The 24265-nt window shown below is 32.9% G+C and overlaps 1 protein-coding gene across 2 annotated transcripts in view; it reads right to left on the reverse strand.

The window, feature by feature from the left end:
* ADGRL4 (adhesion G protein-coupled receptor L4) overlaps window positions 1–24265 on the reverse strand; it is a 105469-nt gene that overhangs the window by 16456 nt on the left and 64748 nt on the right. For both annotated transcript variants that reach the window (XM_073234178.1, XM_017657780.3), the window contains 5 exons: window positions 21478–21680; window positions 19421–19594; window positions 17983–18186; window positions 15702–15922; window positions 15510–15576 (listed from right to left, as the gene is read on the reverse strand). In XM_073234178.1, the coding sequence (XP_073090279.1) occupies window positions 15510–15576; window positions 15702–15922; window positions 17983–18186; window positions 19421–19594; window positions 21478–21680 (869 nt within the window). The remainder of the gene's footprint in view (window positions 1–15509; window positions 15577–15701; window positions 15923–17982; window positions 18187–19420; window positions 19595–21477; window positions 21681–24265) is intronic.

Below are 24265 nucleotides of genomic sequence, written 5' to 3' on the forward strand. Positions count from 1 at the left end.
ACAGTTGATATGGGATCTTACAACTGTTACACTGAGACTCAAGTCAATGACAAAATAATAGCAGTAATAAATATTTATTGGCTGTTTCTATGTGTCAGACACTATTCTAAGTGTTCTTTATTAATTCATCTAGCCCTTTTACCACCTCTACCGGGTATTCTTATTTTTCTTCATATTATCAGTATTATTATATGTATTTCACATTTATGGCAACAGAGCAATAGAGAGGTTAAATAACTTGCCTACAGTAACACACAGTTAGAAAGTATCAAAGACAAGATTCATTCTTGGACAGGTTCTACAGTCTATGTTCCTAAGGACCTTATAAAAATACCAACTACGGATAAAGGACCAATAAAGAGAAGTTAAATCAACATATAATTTTAAGAATTCAATTGTTAAGGCATTTACTTATATTCATTGCTACCAGTTACCTCATTTTAGAAATGGCTACCAGTAGAAGAGTAAAACATTAGTAAGTAGTGACATGGTTAGCCATGTAGCATTCATGTTCAATGAACTCATCAAGATACCAGTGGCGAAGGCCTTGCTAACACTGACCATGAGTTAGTGTGTTATACTAGTGACCCCTAATGGAGACTCCTGTTCTCACTATTCTCTGCTGGCAAAGGTTCTAAGAATGTGGTAGTTCTTCTGGGCTGGTGAACAGCAGAGCTTGCCATCCATTACAGAGTTCAAATGTTAGTTACTGCCTTCATGTTGGTGGTGTTACGTGGAATGCCAAAATCACTTACTGCAGCACTGGAAGAACATGTTAGAATCCCCACTGATGTTTTTCCAAGGAACAATGAAGGTTTACCACTTAAAATATAGATGACACTGGTGCCCTTTTCCATGTCATATATTTCACATATCAGATATAAGCCATTTGGAGGGATGGTATTTATTCCTAAAAGTAGAGAGGTTCACCTCTTTTGTAATCTTTCAGCCTACTAGAACATATAGTATGTGTGCCTGTTAGGTGGTTTTTCAGATCACATTATGTAATTGTAATAGAGTAACGCTAGTAAAACGGAAAAATAAGACCTAAGATGTCTCCAAGTGCACTGTGAGCTAAAAATAATATTGATATAAAGAATAAACAAATGAGAAAATGACAGAACTGACATTTTCCCTACTTCATGAATTATTTTCCAGCCAAGTTACAAGCCCATATAAGGAAGCCAAGTTAAAATCAATGAAGATCTGAGATTTGATAGAATATTATTTAAAAATTCAAATTATTAAGAGGACTATTTGAAGCATGCACTTAGATCCAGTTTTCAATCATATTTCAAGTAATGCATATTCAATTGAACACATAATTTCTTAAAGTAAATAATACATTTTAGAAGTCTTTTTTAATGTTTTCTACTTAACAGTGAGACTTTTAAAAAGTCATGTATCATTGGAGAAAAGTTCTCTTCTTCAAGACCCAGTAAGTTAACTGAAATAATACATGGAAAATAATATGGCACAAACTTAAATGCATTACCTTTATAAATTTACATATATATTTCTTTCAGTATTTCCAGTACTATTGGAAAGTGCAATTAGAAAGCATTACTGAAGACGTGAGGAAATGAGTATTAGAATGGAGTATGCAGTGGGGTCTACTGGCTACCGTCACACTAAAGTACAGATTCAATGTGTTTTTGTGAAGTCTCAGCTCTGATAACCATTAGAACCAAGTATTAAAATAAATGCAACTTAGGTCTATACCTCTGGGTTGCTGTATTAAAAATATAATCAATATTTCATTAAAAACACGAATAATATTTTTGTGAGGTTCATATTGAACTACAATTTCATCTTTAATCTTTTAAATTCATATTTTCAGTGTGTTTTATAATGTACTTTGTATATATTGCATAATGTAATCTACATACAATTTTAGTAAACTAGTAAGTGTACATAATTTTTCAAGATGTAAACATACATTAAGGTACATAATTTTTTTATTGATGGGCTTTTCAGCCAAAAATGTTTAGAGACAATTGCCTTATATAATTTGACAGCTGCAAAAAAGCAACAGCTGAACCTTCAAAATAAACAGAATAAATGGACTCTAGAGCCACACTTCATGGATTCAGATTCTAGCTCAGACACTTACTAACTGAACAATTCTCTTAACTCTTTGTACTTCGCTTTCCTTGTACATAAAATATGGATAACATTCCTACTTATCTCATAAGGCTGTTGCCTGTTTAAATACATAATTACAATGTAAATTACTTAAAATGCTCAATATATGTTCTCAATATCAATTATCACTAATAATTATATTCATATGGAAATATGCTCTTCAAAATTGTCTCTAATATTTGAAATGCCCAAAGATAAATATAATATATATTTATTTTACAGTTGAATAAGTACTATTTTGTGATATAGTTGCTTTGGACCTATGAATACCGCTTTAAAATATCTGAATTTATATCTGTCAGTCTTTATTTTGGGCAATATGTTCTCAATAGAAAATAGAACAATTTTTTCCTCTTTTGGGACTTTCCTCTAAAATGTCAGTGAAATAAATACTCAAAGGGATATAGTTTAACAATAAATATCTATTTTTCATGTAAACAATTTCTCATTTTTGTTGAAACTCCTTTTGTTGAATCTCCTACCAATACATATTCCTTTAGTGTAGAATTGAAATTTCTGGGTTAAAAAACCTAACCATCTTCAAGATGTCTATAGAAAAGGAAAGAGTAACTATATTTCAAAGGACAATCTGTAGGTAAAATTACCAGGTACCTTAAATATAAGAAATGTATTCTTCATGAATCTATTATGATATTCTGGGGTATTTTATGGGAGAAGATAGCTATCTTTTCTTATATCACTCTAGTTTAGAACAGGAGTAAGGAATTTTTTTCTATGAAGGCCCAGAGAGTAAATAGTTTAGGTCTGAGAGCCATACGGCCTTTATCACAGCTCCTTGAGTCTGCCGTCCCATTACAGCAACCTTAGACAATATGCAAACAAATGAATATGACTGTATCCCAACAAAATTTCATTTACAAAAACAGGCTGTAGTTCATTGCTGACTCCTGGCCTAGAATCTAAGATCCATAAGTGTAAGGACTTCTTTTCTATTTTATTCACTGACATATTCCCAAGGCCTAGAACAATGTCTGGCATATAAAAGATTCTCAATAAAAATTTGTTGAATGAATGAAAGGATGAAGGCTGGTATACCCAAATCCCAAGTATCCTTAATAGCTTATGAGCAGTCAACCATTAATTTGATAAAACAGTTTTTAAATTATATTTTGTCTCATACCTTGCAGATTTTGACAAAATATAAAAAACTTATTTGTAGATATGTACATGCTAATAAAACCTGAGAGACATTATAAATTAATGACCTTCTAGGAATAATTTTGAGTAAAAGAAGAGAATGAAGTTATACCTCCTTTATTTTATAGATAGATATCTTGGGATATATACAATATTTTAAATCTAACAGAAATCACAGATCCCTGGATTTTATGATATATATTTGTTAATGACACATTTGGGCACACACATATGCCACAACAAAAATCTTCATCAACAAGTAGGCAGAATACTGCCTCATTAGGAAAACATCTTCCCACATTCCCCCAGCTACATAATTGCTCTATGTTATTACAGCTAAACTCCTAGGCCAATATATAATCATCTTAGGCATTAAAAAATTATCCACACTTCATACTTTAACATTTTCCATTAAGAATATTTGAATAGTGTTTTTTTTTCAGTGTTTAAAAGAATACTTTACTAGTCTCCAAAATAGAATCAAAAGATGGACAGTACCTGAAACTTATAAAGGATAGTGACTCTGTGGGTGTAAGTGAATTTCATGAGCTTATTTTTATAGCTGGTTTTGACTGTAGATAGTTATATGTTAGAAAGGTATTAGAAAAGGAGCAAAGGTTAAGGAGAAAAACTATATGTAAAAAGTATTTACAACAATTGTTTGATTTAGTGTGACAATGAGAGTGATGAAATCTCTTTTGCTGAGATATAACCAAAGAAAAATGTTCCTTGTGTATGCTTACTGTATAAAAGGAGGATAGAGGTTAGTCAGAACAAAAACATTTTATACAGACATATAAATCATTTGACTTACTAGCATTTAAGAAAGAACTTGCACAATTAAATTCAGGCATGTATCTAAAGTTATGGCAAATTTAAAAGGTAAATGAAGAGACTAGATTGTCCCCTAAGTTATTAAATTTTCCTTTTTTAACTTACAGAATGCTATTTTCTTAATTTTTTTTACAGTAGCAATAAAGTTGGCATCATCATCCTCATGCATATATTAGAAATCCAGGGCTTGGAAGGACCTATGGTGTGTATTTTCACCAGGCATACTGCTTTTGAAAACCTCTCACATTATTTAACCAAGATCTCATTTTATTCAGTTAAGCATAAACTGCCAAGTTAAAATTCCTAGTTAATGTATGCCATTGATACACAGATTATCTGAATATAGATATAGTAATCATTCCTAAGGAAAAAAGAAATAAAGTACAAGTGAGAGGATATAATGAATGCTTTAAATGTTATCTCTTTTGAGAAGTCTTCCTAAAATAATCCAATTTCCATGATGATTTCTTTCTTTAAATTTCCTTTGGGGATAGGAGTTAACATTTTTGACTAACTACTATGCATGCTGTATCATTTATTTATTCATCCACAGTATTACTTGAGTCATTACTACCTGGTAAACTTCAAGGATATTACAGTGAGAAAAAACTCATAATGTTTTACTTTCAAAGAGCCTACAATCTCCTGAAGAACACAGGTAAAAATCAGTTATTAACCAGTTATTCACACTGTATAATTATAAATTGAGGGAAGTATTCAAAAAAGAAAAAAACAGGCTTCTATGAAGACATATAACAAGAAGATATAGACCAATGTGTCAGGGAGGGAGGACCTTCCTCAGAGCGTGTGTTGTTTGAATTTTCAACTGAAAGACAAACCAATTAATTAGATGAAGGGATGGCCAAAGGGAAGCAATAGCAAGTGTTTTATAGTGCATAGATGCTGAGATGGGAAGGTGCATGGAACCTCTCAGAAACCCTAAAGAGCCCATGTAATCAAAACACAAAAGCCCATGGAAAGGTCATTTGAAATGAGGCTGATCAGCAGCCCAGCGCCAGAACATGCCTCCCAAGTAGAGTCTACTTGGTCCTTGTTTGCTGGGCTCAGTATTTTTTATGTCTGGTGCCCAGTATTTTGTTCAGATTAGCATTTATGAGTTTTTTATTTGTTTACATTTTATTAAGATAAGCGCAGATGGGTGTGGTGAGCTCCGCTCCCAGCTTTCACTTGGTCTCCTGGGGTCCTGTGTGAGAGTCATGTGCAGCGACCATTCTGACTTTTACATGTGCTTAAACATGGCAGATAACCAGCAATATTCCACCTCTTTTCCAGACCTTATCCAGATTCCATATAAGCATCACTTTCTACTCAAATACTCTCAGGCATGAGTGGTTCAGGACAACTACCTCCCTGCATGTGTCAAGGGGCACTGGAAGAAAGACTCAAAGTGGCTACCATTGTCAGGATTCCAAATAATCGCTACTTTGTTGAAAAAAATGCTTTTGAAAATAGAATTTTGAATAGAGCTGTTTCATAGATCTACCAATATAATGAAACCAACTGAAGTATTTTTATCACACACCGTCATTCTCAAAAAGGCACAGATTTTGATGATAAAAATATGGTCACTCATTTCATAAGCTTTGTTAAAGGTTTTAGATTTGGCCCAAACAGTAATGTAAAGTCAAGAAAGTTGTAAGCAGGGGATGAAGAAATGTTCATATCTGCTTTTCCAAAATAATACATCAAGTTTACTAAGATGTTATTTTAGAGTTTGTTTACACACATCAACTTGATATACATTTTGAGAGTAAGGTCTCTTTATATTCTCTCAGTTCCTAGCACAGCCTTATATGAAAACATGACCTATTCTATTAGTTAAAAAAAAATCATAGGGATTTTTCAAGTCATCCAAAAGAATACTTTTTTTCTAAAAAATTACATCTTCTAATTATTGGTATGAAATTAAGGACAATAAAAATGGATGAAGCGCTAAACTAACCTTCCAGTTTTTTTCTCAGTGAGAAAAAATGAAAAAGAATTTGAGCAATCAGATGTCATACATGGCACTGGAAATTATTTACTGATGAGTATCAACTAAAAGAACAGTAAACCTCCGGTTATCTGTATTCCAAATATTTATCTATAGTCTGATTTAGTCAAGATTTTAGTTAGGATATTTGGTTAGTTTTTGGATATACTTGTCAAGTATTTAGATAAAGCAAAAAAATGGGGGAGGAGATATTTCTAGTAGACAAGATGTCCATCATTTTCAACAAGATGAAATGTAATTTATTTTGGCCTCTTCATTAAGTAAAATCAATAACTGAAAGTTTATGAATAATTTTTTGGAAGGTCTGCTGTTGCTAGGTTTCTTCACAACTTACCCTGAAAACAGTATGTGCAATCTGGGAGATGGGAACAAGTGTTCCATGGACCTAACAAAAATCTACTCCGTTCAGTTTCTAGTGCAAGAAAAGAGAGATATGTGGCAGTGAAACAGCTTAGAATGTGAGTTCAGAAGCATGAGCTTGCCTCTATACTGAGTAGCTGGGTGATCCCGAGTAAACTACTTTTAAGCTCATTAAGACTTACTTTCCAGTTACTTAAAATACATACAAAATGGGCTGTTACCCAAAAAAGTTTGAATTAAACTCTAATGAGTAAAGACGACACCCTACACTGAACAACTTGGGCTTTCTTTTTGATCACATACCATCAGTAGGCTTTTTTTTTTTCTTCAGAGGGAATTTTAAATGTTCCTTCCTTGGGAAGCCCTAAAACTTCATGACTACATTTTCATATGAAAAACAGAAGTCAAGACAGAGCCACACATATAGTCCATTCTCTTAGAATGAGTAATATGTATTTTGCAGAGACTATTGAAGGGGATAGAGGGATATGATAAATATTTGTCAGGAAGATTAAATATTTTCAAATGAGTAAACAAGTGCTCTGCAAAAGCTAGTAAGTATTGATTCAAAGAAGGGCTCACTTTTGTAGCAGACTGGCTCCAGCAAGGGCATTGTTTCATGCTCAGAGATGCTCAGAAGTCTAAGAATGATCAGAAGGTGTATTGAGCTCTTGGCCAAGCTTAAGGATTTTTATGAATTCTTAGTGAGTAGAAGCTTGAAAGTTTTATCTCTTATCTGCATAAGAATGTACATAATTTGCTTTAGTGTAACCAGTTCTTTTCAAGGAATCTCTATACTTTTTAAAAAAGTTATTCATAAATAACACAATGCCTAGAGGTATTTTGTAAAGGTAAGTCAAGATTATAGTTATTAGATCTAGTGAAAATCTAATACATTATCTCTTACTAAATGCTATTACTATTTTTAACTTGATGTACCACCCAAGCTTTAGTGAGGATTAACTGAGATGTTAAAAGGGTTTTGTAAAGATTAAAAGACCGTACAAATGTAAAGTGAATAAAAATTCTAATGACTCTCTTGCTCTACCAACTCCCTAGTGTTTCCCTTTCATATCATTATGTAACATCCCTCACTGTAAAGCTACATTTACAAGAAAATGCCAGTGATGAACTTCACCTTGACCAGTTATTTCTAATTAAGCTTGAGAGACCCAAGGGATTTTTTTGGACCTTTATTTTCTATGAAGTTATTCAATTTTTATGAAATTTTCTAGTATGAGTCCCAAGGAGATTATCTGTGAAGGTATTTCCAGTAAGAATATAACTTCCATGTATGGGAATACATTTAAAACTATAATGTATTATTTATGTTGAAGTATTTTTTAACTCCACTTTTTCTTTTTAAATTCCAGCTACCTATTGTTTCACGAAGGTCAGAATAATATGGAAAAACTAACTAAACGTTACAGGCACTGAAATGCTTATTAATACATAATAAGGAGAAAAGGTTAGAATATTAAAGTGCCTTGAACCACAAAAGTCCCTAAAAGATGCATCTAACAAATATGATGCCATTAAATTAAAACATGTAATTAAAATGTTGCTGCTGTTACCCATAACATTGAAAATTTACAATGGGTAGTGTTTCTAAAATAGTCTCGATGGGGTCATCTAAAGGACACTACCCAAACCATGATTTTAATTCTTTTTCTTATGTTTATGCCATTTAAAGAAAGCCTCTTATATAAGATGTTTAATATCCAAGTCTAGATTAATGGTTCCCAATAAAGAGAACTGGGGGAATCATTCCTCATGGGACTGGGTTCTATCTGGAGAAACTTGTCTTGTATCTGAATGGTGGTGACACCTGGTGGTGAGGAGAAGCCAGAGATGCCACTAACCTCAGTATTGCACAGGATGGTCCCACAATAAAGATTTGGCCCAAGGGTCAACGGTGCTGCTGTTGCAGAACCCTGATAACATTTTTCCTTTGGGTTTATCTATTCCAATTCAGCCATTTAGATACCACAGTAGATAATAACATCTAGTGTTGGCAAAATGTCAGAAAAAGGATATTCTCATATAAATGTTTTCGAGGAAATTTGTAAATTTAAAAATCCACCCTCTACTTACATTTCTACTTTGAAGAAGCACTTCCTAACAACTATATATAATGGATATATGTAACTGCATTGAAACAAAGACTCTGTGCAGTATTATTTGTAATAAAGAAATACTGAAAACAAATGAAATATTCATCAATAAGTAGTTAAATAAATTAGAACATATTCATAATATGCAATGATAAAAAGTGGAAGAATTGTATATTCTAGCAGGAAAGATGAATATGCTATATATTTTGGATTATAAATAATTGAACCCTGATAACATTTTTCCTTTGGGTTTATCTATTCCCAAATTTTGTTTGAATTTGTAATAAAATCTTTTGCTTAAATTTATATAAATCTGTGCGTGTGTGTGTGTGTGTGTGTGTGTGTGTGTGTGCGTGTGCGCATGTGCATGCATAGGAAAGCTCTGGAATGATACAAGAAAAAGAGTAGCTAGTCATGGAGAATACGAGTGTGGGATGAAATGTTCACTTTTTACTTTATATAGTCTTGTAACATTTGCATTTCTTTCAAGCTTAGGCAAACTGTAAAATTAAAAATGTAATAAGAATACATCAGATAATAAATATACATAGACATGGTCCATCTTGTAAGGATTAGGTAAGGAATTCATTCTTGAGTAGGTTTTAATAGGTATTTCCTGGTGAAAGGGACAGAAAGAAAAATTAGAGAAGGCCATAACAAACAGTGGCATTTGGGTTAGACCTAAAAAGAACTGGGTAATTGGAGCAATATGTAAATACTCAATTATAAGAGTTGTGATTTAAATTCAAATGAAAGCTTACATTTTTTAAAGAAACTGCCTTATTTGGACATAGCTTAATTAGTATTTACCTCAGTTAAGGCAATTTTATTCTTCAATACTGAACATGTCTACAGGAAACTTAAATTTTTACTTAAATGTTAAATTATTTTAACAAACTTTTATATTTGTGTACTTGAATCTAATCGTTTTGCAGTTTTAGTTGAAAGAATTCAGCACTAAAGATTAAAAATCTGAAGAAAAGATTTATGGAAATTACCTTCAGTTTGCAGCTTGCTTTACAAAGATTTAGAAGGCTCTTTCTTATACAGCTCAATCTTTCAAATATGTATAGTTACAGTCTGAACATTCTAAGCATAGTGATTTATAGATATAATCAGTGGGGTCACTGGTTCATACTACAGAATTCTCAGAGATCCTTAATATTAATGAGTCCACACCTGAGGAAGTGCTTTTGTTTGATCAGTGCAGGAAATGTTGCTGCTCAAGTACCTAAATTGTTACCACGTCTCACAGTAGATTAAAATCTAGAATATTCCTTTGAAAATGACATACCTAGGAGTAGAAAAAACCAGTGCTGGACTAATTCAGTTCTCATTTATATATTGTCTTAAAGGCATTTTACCTTACAATCCCACATCGGACATGCCCCAAGGCTCCATTCATAAAAACAAGCAAATATCATTTAAGAAGCTAGTTTAACTCTGCAGAAGAAATGCAAGGATTCCATGTAAGAAGGAAAGCTGCTGGTTCTTCTAGAGACATCTCTGGAGTACAAGTCTTTCCAGACTTGTTCAGAGAAAGCCACAGAAGTAATCTTATCCCTTATTTAAGGCTAGACATAACAATGTCATCACTATCTTTAAATTTTAAGGTTCACTTACATTTTGTCTTTATTCTGGAAATTAATAAAATTTACTCTATTAAATTTCTACTACTTTACTTTAGATATTTTACACTTTTATTTTAAACTTTTTCTGGAAAAGTGTACTAGAGACTTTCAACAAATGCCATGAAATAACAAGCACATATATTATAATCATATCTTGCTATAATTAAACAAATGGTGTCATAGCTTCACCAATAATTTATAAATTAAAATATACGCTTAAATATATATGTATGTACACATACACACACACACACACACACACACACACACACACACACACATTATACTGGCCAAACACACATTCCCTTGCATGAAATATTTTGCTGTGCAAAATGTGGTTTTAAAATTAGTCTTTTAATTCTTAATAGAAAAAGTAAAAATAAGAGAGCCATAAGATTATCCTTCAAGCTATTCTGCATTTCCTTTAATTTTTAGAGTGGATGTTTTTTCTGAAAAATTTATTTTTTGCTTTTACCATAGCCTTACTTGCATAGGGCTGACATCATTATCTTTATTTTACATATTAGGAATCCAGGGCACAGAGCAGTCATATAGTGTTTCTTCACATGGTGTTTCTTCCTGCCTCATTTATTACCATGGTCTTTATTCTGCATCAATTAAAATACATGGATAATTATTAAGGACTAACTAAGTACATCTATGTTCTGGAGTGTCCAAAAGAAGGGCCAGAAAGTTTTATGATCTAGGGCTTATCATTCACAGAGAATGAATGCAATGTGAATGTTCCGCTGCAATCACTTTGCAATTGTTTGAGCTGTGGCCCCTAAGGTCTTGCAATGATGTGGCACTGATTATTGGGCACGGTATGGTCTGTGAATCAAGATACTCACTGCTCTATGTTTAGGTGTTTGGATGTGGGAATGGGTACTGTAATACAAAAAAAATTATCATGTGTCACAAAACAGAGCATTTAAAGTACTATATAGGATTTGAATAAAAATTTTATGAGAGTATGTTGAAGAAAGATGAAGTCACAAACCTGGCAAGGTTTTCATCAAGTTGTGCATTAATTAACAATAAGATCTGAGGCAGAATTTTGTACAAGGTGGTAGGATTATTGAGTACAAAGGACCAAGAAAATATCTAAGGGGCAGTGAGTATCCTAACGAGGATAAAGTTCTTGCAGGAATTGTTTTGGAGAGATACGCAGTGTAAAAAAAGGCTCTAAATGGGTAAGGTTCAGCTAAATTACTGAGAATTATATATACCAGCCTATAATGCTTGAACTACAGTCAAAGGGAAACTGTCACTCTGAAATTAAGAAGACAAGCCATGGATTTAACTTTGTGAATGTGCGTTCCAGCTCAGGTACTTACTAGCTGTTGGGTAAGCTATGTAATCACTCTATGCCTCAATTTCTCCAACTTTAAAATAAAATAAATCGCATAAACACACACAACCATTTTTGAATTGTTCAAAGGATTAGATTAAATTTGTTAACACATGGAACATGTTTAGATTAGTACCAGGAATACAGTACAGTAGGGCTTAATATTAACATTTTAATGTTTTCTTCTCCTTTTTGATAGTTCAAATTATCTGAGCTGAGTTTTGGGCAGTTTATTATACTTAGAATAAAATGAAATGGGAAAGAATGGCAGCAGGATAGGTTAGAAGGCAATTGCAAAAGAAACAAAGTAAAATGAAAAGGTGGGCTTTAGATTAAGACAAATAATTTCAAGTTTTATATTTATTTATAGACTTAGAGCCTTGGGCCAATCACTTAACATTTTGAATTAAATCTTATATTTCATTAATCATAAAATGGGAAACTAGCAATGTGGGTGACTTAAGAAGATTGAATATTAAAGTATTAGATGTGTGGTTCAAAAGTAGTAGCTGCTCAGTAACTTGCAAGTTTCTAAAAAATCTGTATTATTAAAATCATAGTAAGGCACAGTCTACTAAAGTAGAGAAGAAAAATGAGTTTCTGAAGATTAAGTTTTTGATAATTAATGACATCTAGACTAGTGAGTGGTTAGTCTGTGAAAATATGATTCTTGAATATTCTTAATGACACAGATGATAATTTTGCTATTTCTGGCACTTCCTTAGTTACAATGGTGACTGTTTCTTCTGTGTCCTTTGTTTTCCTTCGGAGGGAATCTGGAAAGCTTACAGGGCTGCTTCACACTAAGAATTCATTGCATGTAAAGCAGAATCTGTTTCTTGCCCAAACCATAAGCAAGTTCTTGTCTCAGTGAAGACTTGTTGAATGATTATTAGAGTCCACACAGATCTCCCTCATGTCTCATCAGTATGACTTATATTTTATTGTATGTTGTCAATGAGTTCTTTTGCTTTCTCTTTATTGATACTATAGTGGGGAGGGGATTATCCTTATATTTCCTTTGTTCTCCCATCATGTCAGATCACCCAATTAATAAGGTGAACTTAATTACGTGGCTTGGCATCCTTATGTACCAAAATATCCCTAAACATAGGACAATGATTTTCAGTTGAGTAGATTTGTGTAGATGAGTGGAGGGACAGCACGGCTGGTTTTAGGATATTGAGAAAATTTAACACCTCTGCTGCTGAGTGCAGGCAGGGTCTGGTTGTCTCTGGGTGGTGGTGGGAGCTTTATGACATAACTTGGCTTTTGTTTGTTTTTATGACTACTGGTAATCTTGGCCTTTGTGATGGACTCCATTTAGATTGTACATATGATCTATTCCATTTATAGTATTTCCTTTTCTTCTTGGCCCCTTCCATTTTTCAAAGATGAGCACCCATGTCATGATTTAGCCTCATCTCTATTCAACCCATTCATTTAGTTGTACATAACTTCAGTTGACCTGGAAACTTTCTGGGCAGCTGTACAACTTCCAACTTCTCTCTACATCTATGACTTTTCTGTACTTATAGAATGTTGATGTCTTTGTATGCTCCCCTATCATTTTATTCCTAGGCATGCTATATAATAATCTTTTCATTCTCTGTTGTCAAGAGATACTCCAATAAACATACAGCTTATAGGAAACTCCAAACAAAAGCAGATCTACTCTCTATGCTCACATTAGGTCCAAAGTAAGTGGACACTGTCAAGCTCTCATAAAAATTTGCTCATCATACCCTGCTCATCTTATCTGTTAAGGAGACATGAAAATTGCACATTTACACTGGCATTCAGTTTGGGACCAGGATGATAGTTTTACTATTTCTGATTCCATTCTCCACAAACTTTTGGAATATTGCTCCACAATTTGTCTTCAAAGAGGGGGGCACATACCTTTTTTTCTTACTGGCCAGGAAAAGAAATGCTTTTCATAGGGAACACTGTTCCACCCCAGAGCCAAGAACTCTTTACTCTGAGTCACTCCTCCCATGGATCCCTGTCTTCAATCCTCTTACTGGCCTACAGCTGGTCCTATTGTCTTTTTATAAAACCCGTGGGGAGTGTCAGGCCAAAGTGTTGGTGTCTTTTGTTCAAATGTTTGTTGTTCAATGTTTCTTTTACTTTCTTTTTGAACTAGATGTTATCCTGGGACAACAGGAAGAGTTTCACTTAACAGTGTTTCATACAATAATAGTAATAAGCCAGCATTAGCACAGAAAGCCAGGAATAACTAGAGTAAATGAATTCACTTCAACTCAGTAATTATTTAAGGCATTATTGCTTGGTTTTTTCAAGGTGCTGAAAAGATAGCATTTAGTTTTAGAGTAAAACTGAGGTGCCTCATTCATTTCTTAAGTACCCTGAACTTCTGGTTAAATGGAATGACTGTCGTACAGAAACTATGGAAAATAAATTGATTCATTAATTCCAGATTAGGGCAGTGTGACATTGTTTATTTAGGCTTCTAGGAAAGTTTGCAGGACTCATTTTTGGATAAGTCCATTTAAAGTCTGTGGACTTACTATAAGATAATCCAAAGTTATCTTTTCCCTTACAGAAGCAAAAGCAAAAACCAATTTCAAGGAACACTTCCCCTTTCTTACTTTAGAGAAATATGCTCCTATTTTTCCTATTTTCAGTATAATGTCAAGCCCACACTTTTCATCTAAACTCTAAGAATCACTTATCTACAGAACTTCCACTTGTACAAAGCAATAGCAGGGATGGTCCACTCTGCAGAGAGGGAATCCATAAAATTGGAACATATAGAAAGTGTCTTCACACAAAATACTCTTATCAGGGCAACAAATGAAAATATGTGATTGGGACACCATTCAGTCTGTATTTATGGATTGAAAATTTTGGAGTTATAATAAACTAACTGTAATTGTTTTAGCAAAAATGTAGCCAATGATTTCTTTCTATATTACTAAATTCATTGTAAGAATTATAAATAGTTTTCTGCAATGATTAAGAAAAATAATCTCTGACTGCATTTTTTTGGATCCCTACCATTAAAAAATAAACCTTGATGAAAATTTTCTTTCTTTGTCCATTTAGCAGCTTCTTCACAACCATGAAAACATGGGGAAAGAGTGAGAGAAAAAAAATTTAAAAAGACAGCTAGCTTATGGTCAAAACATATGGGACAAGTTATCCAGTATTGTCACAACTCCTTCATTGACAATTCATTCCATTCTAGAGCCTTGTTAGACCTCCCAGATTTCTTGACTATTATATGCAGAATGGCCTTACAGCACTTAGAAATGCTCTTGAGATATATAAAAATGTCTTTATTTAGAATGGCACATATAACACCTGCCAAATTTGTAGATTTAAGACAACTTCCAATAAGAATTAAAAGGACCTCTTTCTTGCTGAAATAGGACTATCAATATAAGACTTGTCTGCTCATGAGAAATAGTGGGTTCTTGTCTCTGATGTTGCAATTTAGTTTAAAATCACTTTCATGATGACAGGGTACATAAAGATGATAAAACTATAAAGATGACAGTCTAATCTTCAAAGATCACTGATCACTGATAAAAGACTAACATAAACACCTGAAATACTAGATTATTAGCTGGCTGGCACCCTCTCAGTACTGAAGTATGCTGAGATACTACTGATGAGTGAAAATGCTTTTCCTTTATGTTATGCACCAATATATCCTCCCCCAAGAGGGGTAGATGAGTCATAATAGTTTTGAATTTAAGATGTATATATATTTTTTCTCAACAGAGATACAACATATGTAAAATGTTAATAAATGACATACTGTAAAATGCTCAAAATTATTTTTCCCTCAGAGGGATGCCTGATTGCTGAGAATTTTAAGCACCCTTTAATCATCCCCTTTTACAAATTCTAACAATAATTTTTAATATACGTACAAGAATGATTAGACATGCTGGTCCTATAAAACTCCAAATAAAGTTGTTTTCTGTGCTAAGCCAACATCTGAAAAGTAAATAATAAATAAAATCTATAAACATGTTTATATGTACTTCAATGAAGCAGCATTTCCAAATGCATGCAAAGCATTTCATAATTGCATTCCAAATAATGAGATCATCTTAACTTACACTTTGGTGGTGCCATAATATCTATATCCTAATGATGCTGAAAATCCAACTACCACAGCTGGGCTGAGATAGCCAAAGATATAAAAGTTCTTGTGCAAAAATCCCTTGTTGTACATGACTCCTACAACAACGAGATAGAGGTGGATGCCTTCGATGCACATCCAGGCAAAGGCAGCTAAAAAGAAGTAATGCAGCAGCCCAGCAATGATGGAACAAAAGAGCTAGAAATCAGAGAAAGAAAGAATCCATAAGCAATGCTAGTTTTAATATTATCATAACATAAAATCTTGACTTTCTTCCTAAGTTACACCACCTTATATAATGCTTGATCATATTAAAATACCCTTGTCAAGTGTTAACTTTTGATATGTACCACTTCCAGCTGACTGAAAAGAACTGTGCTTCATCAATGTGAAGCAGTCACCACTCCTGTGACAGAACTAAGCTGCCGTTCTTGCCCAGAGATTTATGTATTTTATATATTTATATTATGTGATAAACTGTGGATTTGTCACATTTAAACCACGATATCTTAGTGAATATGTTGTGTTCAAAGTTGACTTGTGTTTTGGAGATGTTTTCACTCTCCTTTATTTTATTCATTCCCAAAGAATGATTAGTTTTGCTAATACTACGCTTAAAGACCATAATAAATATCCTGATGAAGTGTCAGACATGGAATTTATAAAATACATGATATATTTTATGAAAACATCCATTATTGAATCACTTTAAGTTATATGATTATCAGGTAAGTTTAAGGTGGATTTCAGTTAAATACTTAAATACTTTTATTAGTATTTACTTAATACTTAGAACTAGAGTTAGGCTTATAAGAAATAACAGAATAGAAGTAGTTTACACATTTCTGTATTAATGGAACTAACACTTTACTGAGGAGACAGCATATATACACTTACCTATTGCACTTACTAAAATAGAGTATAATCCAAGAATAATGAGCCTACATACTAAGAGATACTGGAGAGTACTATGTTAGGTTTGGAAAAGACAGATCACTGGTGATTAAACTTTGGGAACCACTTTAGGGAGGAACTGAGAGTTGAAATATGGTTTGAAAATGGGAAGAACTTGATAGGTAAAACTGGAAATAAACACTGCAAGGAATAGTTTTGAGGTGAGGAAGATGGTGGGATGAAAATGAAGGAGAAAATAGGCCCTGGAAGAGAATGGGTGGGTTATAAACTGAAAGGTGTTACTATATCACTGCAAACCAAAGAAAAACCATTTAGAATGGATATTTTGTGGTATCAACTTCAGAACACCTAACACCTTGAGAGCTGATGTTAGCTGCAGTGCTTGAAAGATTTCTAATAAGAATGGAAATACGGAGGCAATTTAAAGTTTTGTGGCCATGAGAATGTACTTCTACAATCTCCAACTGCATGTAGGGAGGTCAACTGATCCAGGAAAGAGCCCCCTGATGCTCTAGGAAAGCCATTGTTCATTTCCCAGCTGCTGCCAGCCATGAACTGAGTACACCGGGGTTACTAAGACATTCTTGTTCTTAAGAGACAGGGGTTCCCTCTGTGATGTGACCTCGGCTCAAGGTCTCCTCAAAGGGCTCGCTGACAACCAAGTGCAACTTCCCTTAGAACGGCACCACACTGTGAAACTCTCCTAGCCCCTTGTCCTTTCTCCCTTCTTTCCTTCACTTGGGGTCAGACCTGCATCTTAGTCTAATGGCTCTCCAAGTGTCTGTCTTCCTATATTCTCTCAGCCATTTTGCCTAATAAACTGTATGTTTAATCCCATTTTAATGTCTACTTCTAGGGGAACCCAGACTAACATAATATGGAAACTATTCAGTATGTCCCTAGATCAATAATGATGGGAAATGGGTAGATAGGAAAGTGCAATTAGTAGGCAGGGCCAATTTATCATATTCCAACCTATGAACTGTAACTATTTTTATGTTCAGTGCCTGTGTTAAGATAAATTTTGTTTCCAATTCTCTCTCTCTTCAGTCTTTGTTGAATGCCCATATGAAAACAAAACAAAACAGGTGATTTCTTCTGTTTGTTGCAAAGTTTTCATTTGTCCCAACAGTTATCATAATGGGAGACATTGTGGTTAATGGACTTGATAAGCAGGTTCCTTAGATATGTTAGCATTATCACACTTAGAAAAGACAAGAATGAAGTTACATATTGTGTTTGCCTAATTAAGCCCTTAGTTATAATTTATGTTCTATGATACACATATTTAGGAAAGTACAAATTTAGAAAATAAAAAGTGAGAGTAAGGGAGATCTACATACCTTATTAGTGTTTGTGTTGATGCCAACAAGAAAAACAAGCTCAGCTAGGAAGAGGTTACAGCAGAGATTTTTGTGAATTGTTGTCCTGGTGCTTTGAATTTCACTGAAGAACCAAAAGGTAAAAATGCATATGGCAAGGCAAATCAGTGAAATAATTATTCCTAGTTGAGTGATCCTTGTAAGAATATTATAATCTTTAATACCCTAAGGGAAAATAATAATAAAGTTGTTAAGAGAATAACTCAGTAACTTGTCAAAGGAACTACAACATATAATGAACTTCCTTTCCTGGTGAAACATTAATCAAAATGTAGAAATACAAATGTGCATTTAGATGAGAAAATTTTGTACTTTTGAAAATGCTCAGTATTCAGAGAAATCTGATATAAATCATGTAGCCCTTTAAAAGTCCTGTAATTAGTGGCTTTTTTTGAGGCATAGTACAAATATTAGTATATGGCTTAACAGTGTTATTGTCATCAGTTTCATGATATTAGAAAGGCAACTAATTTTTATAATATAAAATGGTTAATTAAAACAGATTTAACAGCAGTAAGAACAAGTCATATCTATGCAGTGTTGTAACAAAAAAACTTTAAGCAAAGTTTTCAGAAATACTGAATACAGAATCTAAAAATAATCTAGTTGATAGGCTTTGACATAGGAAAGGTTAGTTTTATTCTAACCAGATGAATATTTATTTTTTTATATGCAGAATACTGGCTTCTTTGTTTACTTAACAGGGAAAAAATTCTCTTTATGATTGACATTACAGTTAGGCAGATTTACTTGGTCACTTTATATATACTTGATGGATTCTAAGTATATGTGGAAATAAACCCATAATCTAATGAGGATTATGATACAGAGATATAAAATAAATTATATAATATGAAAGCAAGATATTACTGATGTACAATACATATTATGAAGCTTTTCAACTAAAAACAGATATTTTTTCATAATTAAATATCTTGTAGGGCTTTATGGTATAAAAGCATAGTGTTAGTTATAAATACGCCAATAGATATTGACCAGGTATCAAATATTTTTAACCAATTGATCAGTGGTAAAAATAAACTTTCAATACGAAGGCAAAGGCCATTAAAATCTATGATACATTAAAGAATAAATGATCCTTAAAGACAGTATTAAAAACTGAGTCAATGGGTAGATATTTAACACACAACCCACTAGGTATTAAAGACTTAGGTAAGTCCTTGACTAAATGTGACCTAAAAATCCAGACTACATATATCATAGAAGGCAAGTAGGAAAACAAAGACTAAAAAAGAGATAATGTTGGAATAATTTATCAATAAACTAAATATGCTATTTAAGTCAAAGAAAGTATATAAAATTAATTATTCTCTTGACTGACCAAAGAAAAAAGAACATGACAGATTTAAATAAACATGAAATGGGAAAACTGTCTTACAACGGAATGACTAGAAGACATCAAAATTGCAAAATGTGTCAGGTGATTACAGCGGCATGAGGTGTGGGTCTCATTTGAGAACGTCAGCTCGCAGCCCTCCGAAGACCAGCTGCCGTTCATGGTGGCAGACGAGTAGTTCCAAAAGGCACATTGACTCCTATACTTATCTGTAGTCTAAAAAAGAAACATTTTACTGATGGGGAAAAGAGAAAAAGTTACATACATGGTATCGGCTTTGTCATATTTAAAATATCACTTCTCATATCAATATAATTAAAACCATGTCTAACATGTGAAGCATAAACCAGTGTTAATGAGTGCTGCTGTTAATATGGAAGAATTGAAATTTACCTTGCAACAATGCTGTATTTATCAATCCTGTGTCACGAAGTTGCTGTGAGAATTACTATCAAATGAGATCATGTGTGTCATTCAGCACAGTGCATGACACATACTTATCATATGACCTTTATTCAATAAATGTTTGAGTGTATACTAGCTATTAGTCATTGACCCAAATACTAAAAATACAATACTGAACAAAACAGAAAGAGTGTTTGCATTGTGACTTTAGATTCCTATGGGGAAATGAGAAATTATTAAACAAGAAAAATAAACCAGAGAAAGGAGACTGGTTGCTGTCATTATTATCATTATCAATATCACTATGACAACTACTACTAATATTCCTTTGAGGTAATGGAGAAGTATATACTAATTGTTGAAATTGAAAATAAATAATCAGGGAAGCAGGAAACTGACTGTGTTATATATGAGATAGCTTCTATTTTCTTAGAAAAAAAAATAGAATCCAAATTTTACTCTCAAAGAGAGGGAGACCATGGATTGGGTGGGTGTGCTGGTCAAAGGAAAGTGATGAGATTTCATAGTGATCATTACTTTGAATGGGAAAAGGATCTGAACAGAAAGGAAGACTAAGGGCAATCAAGTTTTTCCGTTAATTACGGTGAAGAATTTTTGTTTAAATGTGTTTATTTTGTTGTTGTGTCAAACTGACATTGGTGAAGTGGGCTGTCCTTGGGATCTTAGCTGCCAAAACATTCCACTAATAAAAACTGTAGAAAAAAGCATCAGACCATGTGAAAGAACAATGATTTCTAGTGTCAAAAGGTCACTGGCATTTGGCATCTGAAAACACATAAGTTTAGTTTCCATTCTTAAAACATTCCACATTTTTTTCCCTTAACAATGTCTATGAATGTTTAGGTTTTGAGCTACTATTTTCGATACATTTAGTGTTTCTCTACATAGATGTTTTTCATTTACAGGGACACATTTTTATTGCATGGAAGCATATATTCTCTTAATCCCTCCCTCCATAAATAACGCAAATACAATTGTCCCACTTCAAGGCTTTCCAAATGGAACATCAGAGACTTATGTACGAGAACTGAAATTCATTTGAAAGCACAAGAAATCATCAAAAGTGAAAAGGCACAGCAATCTATGATTTCGAGTTTCTCCATTCATTTATAGGAGTATTAAAAAAATTAGATACTTGGTTATTTCTAATCATGTTTTCTTATTGTAGAGTCTCAATTACTTACCACTTGGAAAAAAGATTTGGAATAGTAATAGGAGAGTAAAATCGTTTTAGCTAATTTCTTTATGAAATAACATAAACTTCTCTGTGATTTCATTTTAATCAAATCGCTGAAAATACTATTTTAAATGGCAATTAACCAAACACCTCCTTCATTACCCAAGTGATCTTTATCTCTGACTCCAATACATTTTTGTAGCTCATTCTTTAACAGTACAGAGACATCCAAAACAAGGAATGTACTTGAATTTAAAAAAAAGCTTAATTTCAGAGAAATACGTGACATTCTTTGGTATTTATTAGAAAGCTTAAAGAGCACTAAAAGTACAAAAATATTTTATAGAAAAATCTTTTACAACCACTTTACTCCTTTAGTTTAATTTTAAATCTGTATTTTTAAACTCAAGGATTCATATGTAATTAAAGTGACACAACAAAAAACGTTCACTTCTCTGAATAGTCATAACCAATAGTCACCAGGAGAGCAACTTACCTTTATGTGACTTAATGTAAATGTTATTTTTCCAAGTTCATACAGTGTGGGTGGGTTCGAGCTAATTGAAACTGAAATTACTGAAGAGATGACTTTTTCCTCCTCTTCAGAATTATCATAACTTTGAGGTTCCAATAAGTTGTCAGATGATGAAAACAAGGGACCAATACTCTTATAATATAAAAATGCAACTGTAACATTGCCTATTAATGAAATAAGTGTATTTAGTGAAATTCTTATAAAACAAAATTATATTTAAGCTCTTAAAATAAACATAAAAATTGAACAGACAAAATTTTTACTCTGGGGGAGTCATATGAATAATGAATCCACACCTGTATGGTTGAACCATAACCAAAACATATTCTCTTACCTCTATGACTCTGAAACTGATTGCGGAGTGGAACATCCCTTTACACAGCTATATTTAGAAGAAAATAGTTCTAGCTAAATTTACATCCAACTCCTAAGAACTAAAGTGTGAAGTGTATTGATGTAAAAGATAAAATTTTGATTGATCACTTTTTTGTGCAAACATATCAGAAAGATACTGGGAGAAAATTATCATAAACTTAAGTGTATTAAGGTTTAGAATTGAACATGTTGTGAGATGCCACTGAGTTTCACCTAATGCTCACTGAAATGTTTCCTATTTAACACTGATGACATTTAGTTATGCCGGGTGTAGGCAGGCAACACTGCCTTGCAAGGCAGCCATTTATTTTCACCTCACGACACTTCCCAAATGGAGAGAGTATCAGCACATTACCCAATGCTAGAAATGTAACCTCGTCAGTACAGACTATTATTCCTTCTCCATTTGTTGTACAAAATCACAAACACTAAATTTAGGATTTCACATTCAGAATTTGGTCTTGTAATGAGAAGTTTTAGTTTCAGTCATTGCCTACTAGTGTGTACATGGCTAAAGCAGTTAACTGCTTTTAATGCAGCTTTCTCACAAAATGATGGTAGTAATACTTACCCTAGCTACTTACTAGGATAATGTGGAAACCAAATTAAATAATGCACAAGTCTTCTGTAAAATTTAAGATGCTATATTAATATGATTTTTGTTATCTTATTAATTGGAAACATTTGTTGGCTTTAGATTTCTGGGACAACTTAGGAAGAACAATCATATTAATTGTTACCTCAAATCTGTGACACCAGCAAATAATTTGAAAAGCATACATTAATTAAAATCATAAATGCAAACTTTGATAATATAAAAAATGAAGGAGTGTGAACAAAGCTGGAACCCTCCAATGAAAATATCACACAAATGAATAATATTCTTTGGATATGGTTATGGTTATGTGAGCTAGAAATTGCCAAAGATTGTCATGATTCATGTTTTCTATCTTAATCCAAAAAAAACATCAAAAGAGAAGAGATATTGCTAAGAGACTTATTGAAATCCAGACATTAGATAATTTTCTTGAACTGCCAGTTTAGAAAACTTAGTTTTTAAAGAAAGAAATTATGTTAGCATAATATCATTGGACTAGTGAAATTATGATGACTCTAAGAGAAGATGACTAACACAGTCTTTGTCATGGACAGACCTGGGTTTGAAGCAGGACCTGGAAAATTTTAGGTCAGCTTGACCTAGTCCTGCTCATGACACACACGTCCATGCAACAGTGACTTCTCAGAGGTTGTAGTAGGAGATGATCCAAAATCAACTGAAGCCTCCACAAAATAAGATGGATTTTTAAAATCTTTAATCACTCCTGTCCTTTCTGAAGGAAAGTAATTATTTAACATCAATTTTTGACTTTGGGTAAAAGATGACTCATGCTACATAAAATGCTTCAAAATCCCTTTTTACCTCCTTTTTGAATATTGTTTCAGTATTTATCCACTCTCATCATTTAGAACCTCTTCTAATTTTCATGATTTCTCACTAATTCTAGGCCTTATCTAGCTTTTAACTCTATCAGTTCTGTACCTTCTTTCAGTAAATTCACAAATGATAGAGACTAAAATTCAGTTTATCAAAAAATTAAAAATCCACCTGTGCCTCTATGGGCATCCCTTAATTTCATACTAATGACTATATGCAGATGTTAACTAATGCATGTGTTTTATTAATTCATTTATCAATAAATGTATGATCAGATATAGACATCTCATAGTGCATTTGATATGTTTATTAGACTTGCCTTATTTTTAATCCAAGCTTAGGTAAAACAAATTTTCTCCCTCTGCTTTTTGAGAACTGGTATTACTGCCCCTTTTAAATGTCAGAGTTTGCATGCATGATCTTTAAACGTAACAAAGTTACCAAACACAGGATCTCAAGATATTAATTCCATGACAATTTCATCATCTTTCACTAATAAGTATTTCCAATGTCTTTATTCTCAACTCCTAAACACTACTCAAATTGTCTTTGAAATTTCAGCAGTTTAACACATTTTTTGGATTTATTCCTAAATATTATATGTGTGTCCAGTTAATTAGAACATGATGTTTGTAATAAGGTAAAAGCCATAGGTTCAAGGTAGTATGGCAGCTATTTTTGCTTTGTTTTATGGTTATCTGTATGAAAAATGACATGAAAAAATGGAGAAGTTATTATTAATAGGTTAGAAAAAAATCCCCACATTAGTGACATAAATTTTTTTTAAAAAAGTGTTCTGAGAATAAATATGCATCATGTTTTTAAATAATAAAGACAACACATTCATTTATAAAATGTCTATAAAAAAGACAATATTGTTTTATTGTATATAGTTTTCCTTTGTATTTGTGACCATACATTTGAGAAAGTATATTAGAA

The sequence above is a fragment of the Manis javanica genome, chromosome 4, assembly GCF_040802235.1.
Source record: "Manis javanica isolate MJ-LG chromosome 4, MJ_LKY, whole genome shotgun sequence".
Lineage (NCBI taxonomy): Eukaryota > Metazoa > Chordata > Mammalia > Pholidota > Manidae > Manis > Manis javanica.